This window comes from Motacilla alba, chromosome 4A (genome assembly GCF_015832195.1).
Source record: "Motacilla alba alba isolate MOTALB_02 chromosome 4A, Motacilla_alba_V1.0_pri, whole genome shotgun sequence".
NCBI lineage: Eukaryota > Metazoa > Chordata > Aves > Passeriformes > Motacillidae > Motacilla > Motacilla alba.
This window is the reverse complement of record NC_052045.1, coordinates 16,208,202-16,224,366: the sequence shown is the minus strand read 5'-3', so window position 1 is coordinate 16,224,366 and position 16,165 is coordinate 16,208,202. Positions and strand designations below refer to the sequence as shown.

Genomic DNA, 16,165 nt, shown 5'->3' with positions numbered 1-16,165 from the left:
ACAACTTTAATTATTGGAATTACTGCTTGGAACAGGGAAGGATCTGTATCTGTGACAAAAACATTCATTGGTGTGGGCAGCCCAGACCTCAGCACCCCACTCACCTGATGAGAGGTAAGGACACTACTTGAGACAACATTCCCTAATCCCTAATCCTGCAATTGCAGAATATGGATATATTTTAAAAGAATAATGGTTTATATCATACAGTAATATACAGTAATGTATACAGTAATGTATACAGTAAGGGGAGGTACTGGCCAGCTGGGTATGGTGTGCTTGAGGCCAGGGGCTTCAAAAAAAGAAGGGATTTGGCTGGAGATGGATGTTTCATGTGACCCAAACAATGAGTGCCCTGAGGCTTTGGAAAGGCTGCTGAGCCCTGAGGGCCACACTTGTCTTCTGGCTCTGCTGCTCTCTGAACAGGACTGGAAATCGAGTTCAGCTTTTTGCTGCAGTTTTCCTCTCATTTAAAGGGTTGGTGAGACTGATGCAGCCACAAGTTTTGTCTCTTAGAACTCCCAAGTTCTGTATGTGTAGAATTTCCACAGGCAGTGCTGCTCCCACCCCCAGTTCCCACCCAGTTTGCACCTCTGCAACAGGAATCTTCTTGATTCAGGAGCCCTGAGCAAGACAACCAGGGGTGTTTCACTATTGGAGAATTATGTTTGCAGAGCAAAATTCCAAGAGTTGTATCTTTCACACCAGCCAAAGACCAAAAATCCACGTGGCTGCTCAGGAGGACCCTGAGATTTGGAAGCACTGGGAGCGGCTGGAGCGATGCCGAGTGACCCTAGAAATGAAGGACACTCCCTTGGGGTTTAGTTGGGTTTATTTTGCTCTTGCAGGCGGCCACGGACAGGCTGGAGAAGAATAAATAGATTAAAGCAGAGTGTGGCAGTTACAGAGCCCCAACATGGAGATGCTTGACCGTGTGACCAGAGTGCTTTGTCACTGTACCTGATCCCTGTTCAGGCCAGCACTAACCTAAGTTAGTCGGCCAAAAAGGTTTTTTAAACATGCCCTCGACCAACTCAAATGTAATAAAATGTAAAAAAACCTCTTGTAATGCCATAGAGTCATATCCAGTTGTTCCAAGACTGTCAGTCTGTCCCAAAATACTTCTGTCCAAAGTGTGTTGGTGCAACAGGATGCACTTCTGTAGTTAAAATGGTGATTTCTGGGAATTCCTGGATGATGGATTTGGCACCTTGGAAGAGACAGCAAAGGCAATAATGACTACAGTGCTTCAGCCCATGTCAAATCGTGATCAGCAGCATTCCAAAAGTAAGTCAGGCTCTGTGCTTGTCTCCTCTTCCTGTTCCTGCCTTAGCTAACCATCTATGAGGAAAACTGCCTGACTTCAGAGGATTGCTTTTTTGGGATTTTCTTCTTTGGAACTGCCTTTCCCAAACACCCATACTCCCAGTTGAAGTGGTTACAGGCTGCTCTGCAGTTCAGCTGAGTTTTTTGATAGCGATTTCTGCCAGGGCTAATTTCTAACACAACACTGAAGATCCTCTTTCCCCCCAGAGAAGCAAATGTTCCTCATTTAGATCCCCTTTTACCTTTAACCTGCAGCCAGGCCAGTTCTGTAGCTCCATTCAGCTCCCACTCCTGGTGCTGCTCTGGTGCTGGACCGGCCCCCACATTGCCTGGTCCAGAACAGCAGCTGGCCTGGCACTGCTCTGTGAGCCGTGGACTGGCAGCGCTGCAAACTCCTGCTGTTAGGAACGCTCTCCCGTTTGCAGCTTTGCCATTCAGTCCTCTCCTCACTGCCCACACCAAACACGGCGCTGTTTGCTCAGTCTTACAATTCAGCCAAAAAAAACCCCAAACCTGCTCTAAGCAAAGCAATGCTGCCGTGGCAGAGGCACAGCTCTGCCCTGCCTGTCCCCGTGTGACTGATGGCACTGTCCCCAGCAGCCACAGCTGTGCTCACTCCTGTGCCCCCCACTCACCGTGAGGTGTGGAGAAGAGGCTGAGCAGGATGATGACGCTGGGCTGGACCCCGTGTTCCACGAGCACTTTGACAGCCTCGATGACCGTGTTCCCAGTACCTGAGAGGCCAAAGAGGGGGAGAGGGTTTAGGGGTTTTGCCCTGGTGGATGAACTTATCCTAAGCTGTCTGAGAACACCTGTGGTACTGTTGGTGTGATTGCGTGGTGATTCTGTCCTTTCCCATGAGAAAGGCATCACTTGTGCATGTATCCTTGTTCTGATGGCAGAACTCAGAGTGGACAAGTAACCTCATCCCAACAAACTCCTTATAAAATTAATCTAGAAATGCCTCAGAATAAGAAAAACACTGTTTGAGTCTTTTCCCAAGGTAAAATTCATATAATTAAATTTATATCATGTCTTAATCTCAGCCTTTCTCCCAAAAGCAGCCATGCCCAAACAATTTGCTCTGCATTCACACTGGTGCAGCTGAGTAATGTGTGTGCTGGCACAGCCTGATCAGTTCCCTCCTCTGTCACCTGTGTCCTGGCACAGGCTGATCAGTCCCCTCCTCTGTCACCTGTGTGCTGGCACAGGCTGATCAGTCCCCTCCTCTGTCACCTGTGTCCTGGCACGGGCTGATCAGTCCCCTCCTCTGTCACCTGTGTGCTGGCACAGGCTGATCAGTCCCCTCCTCTGTCACCTAAAGCAAGCAGAAATCCCAAGCAGGGCCCCAGAGCGTGCACGTTTTCAGCCGGTGCCGCACTCGGCGCTCAGAGGAGCCCGGCTGTCCGTGCTGGCGGCAGACACTCACTCAGGATCGGGTACATGAGCAGCACTTTCCTCCTGTAGATGTCGGGGGGGAACTTGGCGTAGTACACCTTGGCTCGCTGCGTCTCCTCGTCGCTCTGGATCAGGATTTTCCCGATGCGGATGGAGCGGCAGCAGTCCCGCAGGCCCTGCTCCATCGCCTCCCCTGCAGGGGCAGCGCAGACACAGCAGCAGATGGTGACACTGGGAAAGGGCTCGGGGCAAGGGGCTGCAGGGCCAGGGACAGTCCCAAAGGAACAGTCCCCAAAATTAGAGTCCCAAAGAGACAGTCCCAAAGGAACAGTCCCCAAAATTAGAGTCCCAAAGGGACAGTCCCCAAAATTAGAGTCCCAAAGGGACAGTCCCAAAGGAACAGTCCCCAAAATTAGAGTCCCAAAGGGACAGTCCCCGAATGGACAGTATCAAATGGACAATTCCCAACAGGATAGTCCCCAAAAGGACAGTCCCAAAGGAACAGTCCCCAGATGGACAGTCCCACCCCTGTGCTGGTGGACAGTTCTCAGCATTAAAACACCTGAAGCTATTCCCCTTTTCCCCGTTTACAGCTCGGTGTTCCCGAGCCCTGGGTTTGGTGCTCCCAGCTGTGCTGAGCTCTCACAGGACGGAGCTGGAAAGGTCAGAAGGGGCGGGTGGGGTTTGGGGACATCCCAGTGACAGAGGCTGGGGCAGAGCGTGGGGCCAGAGCTGGCTTTGCCAGCACAGATCCAAAGGTTTACCCAGCACTGGGCACTGCCAGGGACTCTGCCCCCGCGGAGCGTGGCTGGGGTGGGGCCCTGGCTCTGGGCACAAGAGGGAAACTGGGGAGGGCACTTGGCCCCTCACAGGGAACAGCTGCCAGGGAAGGGGCCACAGGAGAGCTGTTCCAGCCATTTGTCTCCTTAAAGGTTAATGGGAGATATTCCTGGACATTCTCTTAGCAAGGATACCTAAGAAAGAATTTGAGTAAACCTGTTGTTGCACATCTTTGAAAGGAAGTTGCTTCCAGGTTTCCAAAGCATTTAATGTGTGTCCGTCAGCAGCCAGCACCACCTACCACTTCTCATGATGCTGACCCCGCAGTTTCCCTTTTCGAATCGGACTCCTTCATACTTGTGTCCTGTGAGGAAAGAAACCAGGGCTCAGTGGCTGCTCCCTTCTGCCCTCTCTGAACAGAGAGGAGATGGTCCTGGGTCTGTCACTGACTGATGGGAACAGACATGACACCAACGCTCAAGAGGTGGAGCCGCTGCTGTTTGATGTAAAAACGAGCACAGGTAAGGGATGGTGCTCCTGGGTGTGTCTGAACTCTGTCTGCTTCCACAGCTGAGGGTTTGCAGTTCTCTAAGTGTAAATAAAGCCACACCAATGCTTTACTGCAGAGCGGGAGTGTCACCCTGCAGGAATGCAAGCGGAGCTCTCAGGGGAACAGGACTCAGCTGGTGCACATCTCACAGGTGTGCTGTGGGTCACACCATGGAGCTGAGCAGTTTCCCAACCTGCTGATGCACTCAGCAGCAGCCTGAGTCCTGCACACCTGAGTATCTGCAGCCTTACAGATCTTTACAGCTGCTGGAGGAACCACAACTCCTGCAACGGTGTTCTCTACTGCCACTTTGCATTTCCTGCTCATCCTCACTCGCAGCTGGCCCCAGTTGCAGGGCCAGATTTAGGCTGGCAAAGCAAAGCTGCTTGTGCCAAGCACTTTTTCCTTAATGAGCATGTGAAATGTCATCAGTTTTAGTTCAAGGCTGTGGGCAGGTGAACTGATCTTGCACAAACACTGGTACATTTCATCATGGTTCTGCAAGACCACTGTAATCCTTAGTGAAATTACAGCGTTGACTGTTTTGCTCAGTTGTGGTATGTGCCTTGCAGCTTTCTAAACCAGCAGGGACAGGCACTCTGCCCTCCTCTGAGCTCCCCAGGGAAGTGCTCGTGGCACTAAGTCTGTCAGAGTTCAAAGACCATGTGGATGCTGCAGGGTTCAGTTTAAAGCAGCTCTCTGAGGAGCAGCGAGTTGGACTCAATGATCCTCTGAGTCCCAGCTCAGGATATTCTGTCACTCTTGTAATAATTCTATGTATTTTGATATCAGCTCCACTTCAGTCCTGCCCAGGCCGGGGTGATTTCCCACATACCTGTTGGAGTGGTCACAGTACATTCTGTGTAGGGCAGTTGGTTCAGTCCCTCTTCAACCACGAGCCTGATCTGTGGAACCAAAGACATGGGTCAGCTTTAAGGGATTGTTATCTCTGGAGATAAGGCATTACCAGGCAGTAGTAGTTACAAGGACTGGGTGAGGCCAAAGGGTCTAACCCTTTAACAGCAATTAGGGACTGATTTTGGGGATGAAGCCTATGTTTTGGCCACAAATCAAACAAAGGCATCGCAGAACAAAACTGGGAGAAGAGAGGGGTTCACAAGCAATCACAAAACTGATTTTATTTACATCTGGTGGGCAGAGGCTTCACAGACAAATTATTCTCAACAGATGAGTGAGGCACCAATGTAACTCCATTTGCTGATAGGAAATCCTGGTGAGGGAAAGGTGAAGTTCCTGCTCAGCCAGGCTCTATTTTCACATCCCTGTTTCTAGGACTAAACTGCAGCTGGGCTGCCAGAACAGCCCCAGAAGCTGCAGCAGTGCACACACACCACCAGTGCCCAAAGACAAGTCAGCAGGTCCAGGAATCTCTTTATGACCTCCATCTCCCAGCTCCTGCCAGCTCTGGTTTCCAGGTGGTGCTGCCAGTCCCTGCACTTTTGGATGGTCCAGGTGGAGGAGCAGCTCATGAGCCCCCCAGGCCTCCCCTGGTGCTGCCCTGCAAAGCACCAAACACATCCACCTGCAGCCAGAATGACTGTCCTGAAGGATGCTCTGGGGATTAAAGATGGGAGAATTCACTCTGTTCATGAGCCACAGATTCACAGACCAGAACTCAAGGAAAGCTACTGCCAAGCAAGAGCTGTAACTAAAAAATCATTTTTTAAATACACTAATATTTACACAAAATAAATAAACTAATATTCATAAACTAATTATTCAAAATTCACTGTGGGATGGAGAGTGAGGCAATGCTCCTGTGATGGAGCAGGTGTACTGCTCACCTCAGTTCTTATTCCAGAGGGCAGCCTGGAAGGTTTTCCTGTCCTTCCATTCTGCCTCAGTTCCTAGCACACAAGCAGCCTCTCCTAGAAATGGTCCCTGACATTTATAATCTCTCTTTCAAGGTATTTTTAGTCACTTTAATACAATTTTTTCTTCCTAGAGCTGTGTTTGTGGCAGCCATACTCAGAGGTTGTGGTCAGTTTCTCAGACATTTGTACCCAATTTTATTTTATGTTTTTGAACTTAATTCACCAAAAAAAAAAAAGGGGGGGGGCGGGAAGCCAACCTATTTGCCAGGTTTGGAAGAAAAGCCTTTTTCATCTTGCTGTAGTGCTGGCATTGCTCCACATAATCTGCCAAAAGTTTAGAGTAATCCAGTAAAGGTCTTATGGTCAAATGATCTCTGTGATCTCCCTGCACTTATCAGTGTTTTGCACAGAGGCTGGAAGGATTCTTTGTAAACTTGTCAGTGTTGATAAAACATTTATTTTTGCACTGTGCTTTCTGCCACCTCCACACTCAGGGATTAATTTCCTCCCCTTTTCTCTCATGCCCCAAGAACCAGCTGCTCCTCTCCCGAGGGGTGGCTGCCATCGCTTAGAAGATAAAACTGGTGTTATTACAGCCCCACATGAAACAGGAAGTAAAGCTTTGGTCCCAAGGTAGAAAATCCTCTAACCCGTTATGTATGGCTTTTCTTGGAAGCTCAAGAACAGGCAGAACATCCTCTTGCTTCTGTACACCTCTCTGCAGCTCAGCATTTCAAACAATTTTGAATGCTCACCCCGTGCAAGAGGCAGGAGGGCAGAAAGGTGAAGTGACCTGGTCAGTGTTACACAGGGAGCTGCTGGTAGGGCTGAGAAATGAATTCATGGCTCCACCTCAGGCCTCCAGTCACCCCCCCAAAATGTGCTTTCTGCTGCAAAGCAGCAGCACCTGAGACACCAGTTCAGTGCCTGCAGCGTGGGTGCTGGGATCAGGGGGAGCCTCCTGCCCTAGAGGAGCTCTGTGCCCTTCCCACCACCTGCCCTGAGCTCCAGCTGTCCCCAGCTCCACCACCAGCAGCCATAAGGACTGACTGCCTCCCATGCCAGGGGCTGCTTCTCCTCCTTCACAAACACCACACGGGTTTGTCTTGGTCCTTCTCCCTCATGACTTTAACCTCGCTTCTTTCAGCTTCAGGATCACAGCCCTGGCAGTGGCATTCAGACACTCCCTGCTAACCTCCACTGCCAATTAACTCCTTTTTCTCACAAGTTCCTTCAAACATTTCCTTTGTGTCATCCCTTATGTGTGAAACAAACTGCCAGAAGAAAAAACTGCACTACCAGAAATTCATCACCTTTACAATCCCTCCTTAAGACCTCTCCCTCTGGTGACCTCAGGAGACACTGCCCCTAACAGCTGCCAAGGGAGCTTAACTTCATTCTCTTCATTCTTCTTCCCAAGCTTAACTTCACTCTCATTTCCTCACTGCAACAAGGTGTCTTTTCTTCCCCTAGAATCCCACACTTTTCTTCACGCATTGCCTCTTGCCATTAAACTCTGTTTGCTCTCTGGGTGGAAAACATGGCAAGTCATAACTGTTTGCACAGTTTTTTTATAGTAGAGACCAAATCCCACATGAAGTTTTAACTGTTCTTGGTCACACGTAGGAAAAAATATTCAGAAAATGAGAGTCCTACATATTCTTTTGTGCAAAATTCCTCCCACAAGATGGAACACAGAGCAGCAGGTTCTGTGGCAAGGACCAGCACACAGAGGCTCAGCACACAGGACATTGGTGCAAGGACCTGAACTCACTGCCTGCATCTGCAGTTTCCAGCAATGAGAGGGGGAAAAAAAAAATCAGTGTTTGCCTCAGAACAGGGCAGGACACCCAAAAAAGGTAAGAAGGTACATGGAAAAAGGGCCTTCACACTAATTACTGACAGTAAGGTACTGGAATGCAGGAAACATCCTCAAGAAGGGGAAAGTGGAAAGCCATGAAGATAAACAACACCGCAGTCACAATCTTAGGTTGTGGTCATATCTAAACCTGAGCAAGCCTGGATTAAGCTCGGGCTCACCACAGGAAAGCTGCCTGCTGTGGCTGTAACTGTGAATGGTCTCTGGACTATGCTGGAAGGGGAAAACCACTTCCCTCTGTTAATGAGAGTGGATTTGCAAAAAGCAAACACCCTTGTGGACACAAGCAAGCGTGTGTAATAGCAGGTGCTGGGGTTTTCTCTAAGCTTGTAATTTAAGTGAGATAAAGGCTACACTCCCAGCAGTCTTTGTTCTGTCTTACTAAAACATGTGAAAACTTCAAACTGCTTTGTTCCTGCCAGTAACCACCACATGGCTAAAGACAAATTCTCCATGTGGATGCACCCAGAGCTAATAATCTAATACACAGTAAGTGCCAGGAGGCACTTCTGCATGCAAGCAACTGGTAACATCGAGGCTGTAAGAAATTGTACTGCTTTGCTCACAAGATCAAAAGTGCTGCTTCAAACTAAAATTCAATTATCTGCAACCTCTGTGCATCTGGTTTTGAACAGAATTTTCTTATTACTGCAGGTCTCTGTCCTCAAGTAGCTGAGTCTGGTAACAACATGGTTTCTGGAACCTGTTGAGATGAAACAGTGAGCAGAAGTCCCTATATAGAAAGTTGCAGTCACACAGCAATTTCCTTTGGGTAGAAAAGTTGCTGTCACACTACCATTCCTTGTCACCATGACGTTTTTATGAAAATCCTTTTGTCAGGATTTTCTTCTCCTGAGAAGCTGAAAGGCCTCAGCTTCAAAATGTAAACAATAACTATCTGCTCTTGTGGAATGCAACCAGTGCTTCCTTGATCGGTCGATTTTAGGTGTTTCTACTTCATAACCAATCAAGGATGCAGCTGGCTTGGACTCTCTGGGAGCCACAAACTTTGTTATTCATTCCATTCTATTCATGTCTTGCCTTCTGATGCATCTTTCTCTCTGTTCTTTCAGTATAGTTTTAGTGTGGCATTTTTAATATAATATATATCATAATGTAATAAGCCAGCCTTCTGAAACATGGAGTCAAGATTTCTCCGTCTCTCGTCCTTGTCCTGGCTGCCCTGAAGACCACAATTCCTCTGTCCTGAAGGACCCACTTCATGGAAGAGTTGCAAAGTACAATATCAAGAAGAAGAAATTCTTCACCTACCAGACGATCAGCAGAAAATACGAAGTCTCCTCTACTGGATTTCCTGAAAAAGGTAATAATTAACATTTTAAGTTGGGAAATAACTTTAAGAACATTGCTTAAATACAACATTGAATACTATTTTCCAGGGCAGATCAGAGAAAAGTCTCCTATCATATACTGAATTTCTCCCAGAGGTTCTGCATCATGAGTTTCCTGGTTGGTGGCAGAGATGCAGTGACCCAGCACTGGGGTTTGGCTCCTGCTGCTGGCAGTGCTGCTGCTCTGTACCAGTAGCAATTAAACACAAGAGGATGATGTTCTCTAGGTTTCCCATGGTACTGCTGCTCCAGCTCAGTTCCAAAACACCTCCTGAGCTCAGATATTCCTGCACTCCCCGCAGCTCTGAGCAAGTCAGCTTTGCTTGCCTGTCCTCCACTCAGACAGAAACTGCGGGGCAATGATCATGCAGATCCTTAATGCAGGGCTGACAACACACCTGATAAGCAGGAGACACATCCTATCTTATCTGGAACTCACTGAGTGAGATTAGATCAGTGAATGTGAGGTTAAACTGAGCAGGGATTAACGAGCATTCCCATGAAAACACCTCTCTGCCTCTTACTAGTTTGGGTATAACCTTTTGCTGGTGTGCCTGTGCGGCTTTTGGCCCCTTCAGAAGGCAAAATGAACGGTTAAAAGCCTGATTTTCAAAAGCAGCTTTAACACCTTGCTTCCCAGGCCAAGAGCAACTCTCACTACACCAGAATAGGACACATTTCTGATCAAGGAGCCAACACTCACAGGACAGTGGCTTTGAAAGCCCTCAGACACAGCACCAACATGGTAAGAAGTACTTTTAAATGAAATGTTCTATTAATCCCTCTCATGTTTTCAAACCCTAATACTCTGCATGTCTCCTTAAATACCATTTTGTATTTAATCCTCCAGATTCTGAGACACCTCTAGCTTACATGAATGAAAGTCAAAAGGTTTGCCTGCTCATTGCCTAGGAACCAGTCACTTATTCCTACTTTAAAAAAGAGGTTTTAAAAGAGCAATAACTTAATCTAGTTTCATTCCTTGCACTAAAAACATACTGTTAAAATACTGCTTGCCTTTTTTTTTTTCCCTTATTTCTGGTACTGACAGGATATTCCTAACTATCTGCAGTTTTGACATTAACAAGACAGGCAATGCTCAAAAAGACCCCAAAACTGGAAAAAAAAACCCAACCCCAAATCTATACAATTATATGACCTGATTTTATTAAGGTTTTCGGAAAGTTTCATAATTCTATCTGTGGTGTTGACAAGCATTTTTAAAAGAGAGAAGGAGCTAAGTGACATATCTAGATTCTCCCAGACTGGCATTTCAGAAAATTTAGCTGAATTTCACAGATAGGTGTAAGACAGACCCAACAATGTCCAGACCACAGTTTTGACTGCAAAGTGATAACATGTTCTGAATGAATACTCTGAGTTATTAATGCAGATTATGAGGCTTTGAATCAACTCCTCTGTTCTTGCAGAGACACAGATGTTCCTCTGCACAGTTCACTGAACACCCTTCATTGGTCAGACCTGGTTTTTGAGAAGGGGAGAGCAACAGAAAATGACAGTGCATACAAATAGCAGTTATACAGAAAATGTCAGACCCGGGTACAGGGGCAGCTGGAAAGCTGCAACCACATCTCAAACCCCACATCCTGTCAGAACTGCCGGGGGCAGAAAAAAAAAGAGGGGGCTTATGTGAAAACACTGTAACCTGCTCTTCTTAAATACCAGCTAGAAATACATAAAGCAACAATTCATGTCAGACTAGAAACTGTTTCAGCTGCTGCATCAAGTAACAAGACATCATCTAAAAATATGAGACATTAAAACCTAACTTGTAGCAGGAACATTGTGTTACACAATATAAATGAGTTTCACTTTGTTTCTGAAGGCAGGGGAGTGTGGCTGATATCACAGTGTCTGCCTTGGGAGGTGAGAAGAAATGGGTTTTTTGGGACTGTATTGTAATATAAAGTAGCTGCAGGGTTTCATCCTGCTTTAGCATTTGGCACTAGTGACAAACACTGTCAAGTCTGCAGGTATTGGGGCTTCAGTAATTCCTGTTTCTCTCATTTCCTCACAGAACTTGTTGACAAGACATCCAGGGTGAGGGCCAGGCTGGAAAAAAGCTACTTCCCTACAGAGGATTTGTACAAGGTTTTTAAGAAAACAGAAGGCACCGGATGAGCTGTTGGCACTCAGGGAGACGATGCAGCTGGGAACAGGTCCGTGTTCTACCTGCAGCACTGCAGTACTTCATGGCCTGCAGTCTTTAATTTTTTCCATGCTGGGGCTGGGATGCAGAGGGATCCCCCCCTCCCTGCCTGCAGCAGTTGTCCTTACCCAGCACAGGTGAGTCACACACTTCTGAATCCCCCTGCTCCGTGCAGCAGCCAGGACGGCACATCCAGCCACTGCCATCTGCATTTCTGTGTTGTGACTCTGCTCCTTAGGGAATAGGAAGCTTTAGCAGAATACCACAGAATGATCTCACCCAACAGACACAAGAACCTCAAAGTACCCAAATTTTAATTGTAGCTCCTGTTAAATCATGAGTTAAAATGACACTGCCAGCCTGAGCTAATGAATTTTCTTCTATATAAACACATCACTGAACTATTCATTTCAGCTTCCAGATCCCTGGTTCACATCTGAGGCTAGAAATTACCCTGAGATCATTCCTTCCTTGTAAAGAGACTGTAACTGTTCTAGAATGTTCAGTACTTCAGTGCATCAGCTCACATCCCATTAGAGCACTCGAGCTCCATATCCCTCTCAGTATAAGAGGCTCCTGCCCCCATTAAGCACTTGCCGAGCAGAAAAGTGACAAGGCTGAGGGAAAATGAGGAAACCCAGGCAAAGTGAAGTTGAGGTGCACTATCCATCTCCCCGACTCTGGCACACAGACCAAGCTCTTGTTAATTTTAAGGCCATTTCAGTCCACCAGGAGGACATCCCTGTCCCAGCCAGCCACCTCTGAATCCCATGGGACACCATCACCAGCAACATGAAGGTGGGTTTTTCTTTACAGTAATACCAATTGAAAGGCCATGGTTTCTTTCTCTGAATCCTCTCAGGGACAAGGAAAGAGCTTTCCACTTCTCTGAGCAGGTCATGCTATGGATAAAATAGAGTCCTCAAAGTCTTCTGCATCTGGCCTGACCAGACCTTAGCTCCATCCCAGCTCACTGGGATTATCTATCTGAGTATTTACCCCTTCCTCGCTTACAGTAATAGTCCCAAATTGACTGGGTTTTTTCCCTACTTTTGTTCCATTTCTCATTCCCCAGGAGCTTGCCTTTTAATGTCTGGCATTTTCAGGTATTGATGTATTTGGAACATCCATCTTCTGCAGCATTGAGGATTCTAAATATTCTCCTTGAGTTAAGGTGCTACCTGCTCTTTTTTAATCCAGAAAGTCTAAGCGACAGGGCTCTGATTGCCTGTAGGTGAAGCTTCTCCTTCTTCCCAAGCACTGTATGTCAACATACCTCTCTATCAGCTTAAACTGGATTTTTTGACCCCAAGCTGCTCGGAGCCACATTGCTGCCAGTTCACAAACACAGTTCTGAGGAGGAGGAGCTTCTTTTGAAACCTGGTTTGAATGCTACAGTAGCTACAGAGTTGTCTTAGGGCAGATTGCAGCTGCCCAGGGTAAGGTTAATGAAGAGTGCCTAAAAATCCTCTTCTCCCTTCAGCATCTTTCTGAATGACAGGTATGAAAATAGGCCAGTCTGAGGTCTCTTAATGAGATCAGCTGAATTCCTGGGACAGAACACTAAAATAATATTTCCCTACCGTCCTTACCTACAAACCCAACCTTTCTGAGCAGGCTGCTACCTGACTTTCCTCACTGGTTGGAAAGGGAGCTTAAAAGTGACAGTTCCATCCCCACTTTCAGGGCCCATCACACTCAGAATAAAGTACAGCCTGCGATTGCTGCAGCTGCTCTAATTCACTATTTACAAGTCCTGTTCTAGACTTCCTCTTACCAAAGTCTCGTGCAATGAAGCAGATGTAACTCTAAAAAATGTCCTTCAAGTTAAAATTGCAGCTGCTGCTTTCTGGATAAGCTCACTGCAACCAGAAACCTCTTAAATGTATTTGAAAGAGGTCAAAACCCATGTGCAACAAAATAATAATATTAAAACCCCTGAGTAAAGTAATTACATTGCTAGTATTTGTCTAGATATCGAAATTATATGGTTTTGACTAACCTCAAAACCTTTCAGAGGCTATCACCAAGCCTAGTTTGGATTCCCTCTCTGCTTAGCCCACTCCCAGATTCCTTTTCTGCTCCACAGAGAAGCTGCCAGGTGGGTGTTCTCATCTGCAGAGATCGTCTGTGTGGTCTTGCCACAAGTGCCCTCCTTACATCAAGACTTCACTGCCTCTGGTGTTCCTGCTGCCAGGTTTTGCTTTTCCCACAATGCTTTGAAAATTAAGGAAAACCCTCCACAAACTAGTTTAAGGTAAGGAGACTCAGCTAATAAAATTAATCTAGGTACCATCTTTGAGAAACGGTGATCAGTTTTGCATTAAAAAATGAATTATTGTTAGCTACAAAGTTGAGCCTCAAGAGCCAGAAAATACCAAAACATGGACTATGCAGATGGACAGATATGAAACACAGCAAGGAAGTGTCTCTGCACTGACTTATTGCAGATGTCAGAAAACCACTGTGTCACAGGAAAAGAGGGTTTGATTCAGAACCTGATCACTCTGTTAACAGGCTTGATTTCACAGCTCTTTGCTGGCAGTTCTTGCAAACCGATTAGTTAGTTTTTAATAAATAGATGGATGCTGCTGAAGTTTGTCTTATGTTGTATGCTGTATTTAATACCTTCCACTATCACCTTCCCAGTGCTGAACAAGCACAGCTACAAACGTGATCAGTAGGAGTGTTCAACACCCGAGCTGTGTTGAGGAACATGGTGCCCCCAGGTGTCTCCAGTTAGAGCCTGGGAACGGCTCCCCGCCCCATCCTGCCTGCAGGATGCGATCTCCAGAGAGCGATAATGAGCCTCGGCTGCTGCCGGGCCCGCCCGCGGGACCCTAAGGTACAGCCTCTTTCTCCAGGGCTTGACACACCGTTGTACTGCACTGCACGCTCCTGGTGCTGATGATGTGGCACGCGAGCTCTGAGCCGCTCGCAGGGCGGAGATGAGCAAACACCCCCATCAGGGACCGTCCAAGGGCGTGAGGGGTTTAAACACCCACCGAGCCGCTCGGTCCCCGGCAGCCCGGCGGCGCGGGTGGGCAGGGAGCCCGGGGAGCCGTGCCTGCCCTGGGCGCGGGGCGGGCGGTGCCCTGGCCTGCCCTCGGGCCCGCGTCACCAGACATGGCCGCGCCGCCGGCCCAGGCGTTGGAGCCGGCACACGCGGCACGGCAGCGCGTCCCGCCGGCCCCGGGCCCGGCCGCGCCGGGACCCCGCAGGCAGCGCCCGCCCCGCTGCCCTCCGGCGGCAGCGCCGAGCCGGGCAGCCGGCACCAGGGCCCAGCGGAGAGCCGCTCGGCGGGGCTGCGGCTCCCTGAAGAGGGAAGGATGGAGTGAGCGACAGGCGGCGAACCCCCTCCGTTTCCCCGGCCCGCCGAGGCTCCTCCCCAGCCCGCCCGGCCCGGCGCGCTCACTTGTCCCTGATGATGGTCTGCAGCTCCCGCAGCTGGTCGTTCATGGGCAGCAGCTTCAGCTGCGGCCCGATGGCCGGCGCGCCGCCCTCCCCGGCGGGGACCGGCGCCGCCGCCACCACCCCGTTGCTGCTGCTGCTGCTGCTGTCCGGGCTGGGGCAGCCGCTGTCCTCGCTGGGCTCGGCGAAGCGGATCAGCCGGGAGCCGCCGCTCGCCGTGGCCGTGGCGGCCGCCGGCGGCTCATCCTGCGGCCGCGGGCCGAGGCGCTGGTTCTGGCAGGGCATCGCCTCCATGCGCCGGGGCCGCGCCCCCGTGCGCGCCGCCGGGGCGGGGGAAGCGCGCCCGCCGCCCGCGCTCCATTGGCGGCCGGCGCCGCCGCTCAGGGCCGCGGCGGGAGCGCAGCGCGGGGGCGGGACCGGCTCCGGGCGGGCACGTCCTGCCCCGGCCCTGCCCCGGCCCTGCCCCGGCCCTGCCCCGGCCCTGCGCGCTCCGGGACAGTCCCCGGGAACTGAACAAAAGCCTCCTTTGGGTCGCTGTTTTTAAATTGAGAAAGGAGGCCCGTGGGAGTTAGAAAACGAACAAGGGTTTTGACCCCTTTTTTTCTTTTCAGCAAATATGTACAAATCATTGCCAGGATCTTACACATCAATGCCAACCTTTCCAAGGGACACCCATGCAAACACAAGGACAGGCAAGGGACAGAACCTCTCTGCCAGAAAATAATCTACAGTCTGAAATGCTCTGAGCATTTTGGACGTGTAACAGGAGGTGAACTCCCAAAGGGCCCAGCAAACACCTCCCAGGAAAATGCAGCCCCTCCACTGCCTGGGAGCACCAGAGCACCGAGAGTCACTAAAGCCCACGGGACTGACAGGAGATGAAAAAGGAACCGGAGTTCATGACTTACTGTCCAATACTTAATGAAATACTTGAAGACTGTTGCAGCAATATACAAGCAATACAACAAAGAATAGGCTAAGAACAGTAGAAAGAATTTGTAGTTAGAAAATCCAATGCAGTTATTCACCCTGGAGGACAAAAGCAAAGTTGAAATCAGGATTGGTGCAGCACACAGTGGTTGTAACACAAAGAGCACGACCAGTTTTGGGGGGTTTCAAAGCCCTGGACCACGCAACCGACTTTGCCAACGAGCAGCTCCCCTCAGTGGCCGAAAGGGAACAGAACTGACGGCTCTGCTTTTCCCTCCAGCCCTTCCCGTGGGCCGAGGAGAAGCACGGCTCAGATTTTTGGAATTGTTTTAAGCTTGGTACCACAGGTAAATGGGTCCCAGAGGCAGCAGCTCGTTCCTCCTCGCTGGCTCTTGCCCGCCAAGGAAATCAGAGCCGGGAGCTCTGTGCTGCTTTATTCCTCTGCAAAGCTCAGGAGCCACCTCAGCCCTGCCTGTTTGTTTCCAGACAGCCCAATGAACCCCACAGCTGGTTAGAATTCTCCATGCACAGGAC

At 49.1% G+C, this 16,165-nt stretch overlaps 1 protein-coding gene across 1 annotated transcript; it reads right to left on the bottom strand.

Annotated features, from left to right (window-relative positions):
- Window positions 1–814: 814 nt before the first annotated feature.
- Window positions 815–15,090, bottom strand: UPRT (uracil phosphoribosyltransferase homolog). Its single transcript, XM_038164862.1, has 7 exons — window positions 14,706–15,090; window positions 9,041–9,083; window positions 4,890–4,959; window positions 3,806–3,868; window positions 2,756–2,917; window positions 1,962–2,060; window positions 815–1,210 (listed from the first exon to the last, which is right to left on the bottom strand). The coding sequence occupies exons 1-7, from the start codon at window positions 14,993–14,995 to the stop codon at window positions 1,104–1,106; spliced, it is 834 nt and encodes a 277-aa protein (XP_038020790.1). The 5' UTR covers window positions 14,996–15,090; the 3' UTR covers window positions 815–1,103.
- Between the last annotated feature and the right edge of the window lie 1,075 nt (window positions 15,091–16,165).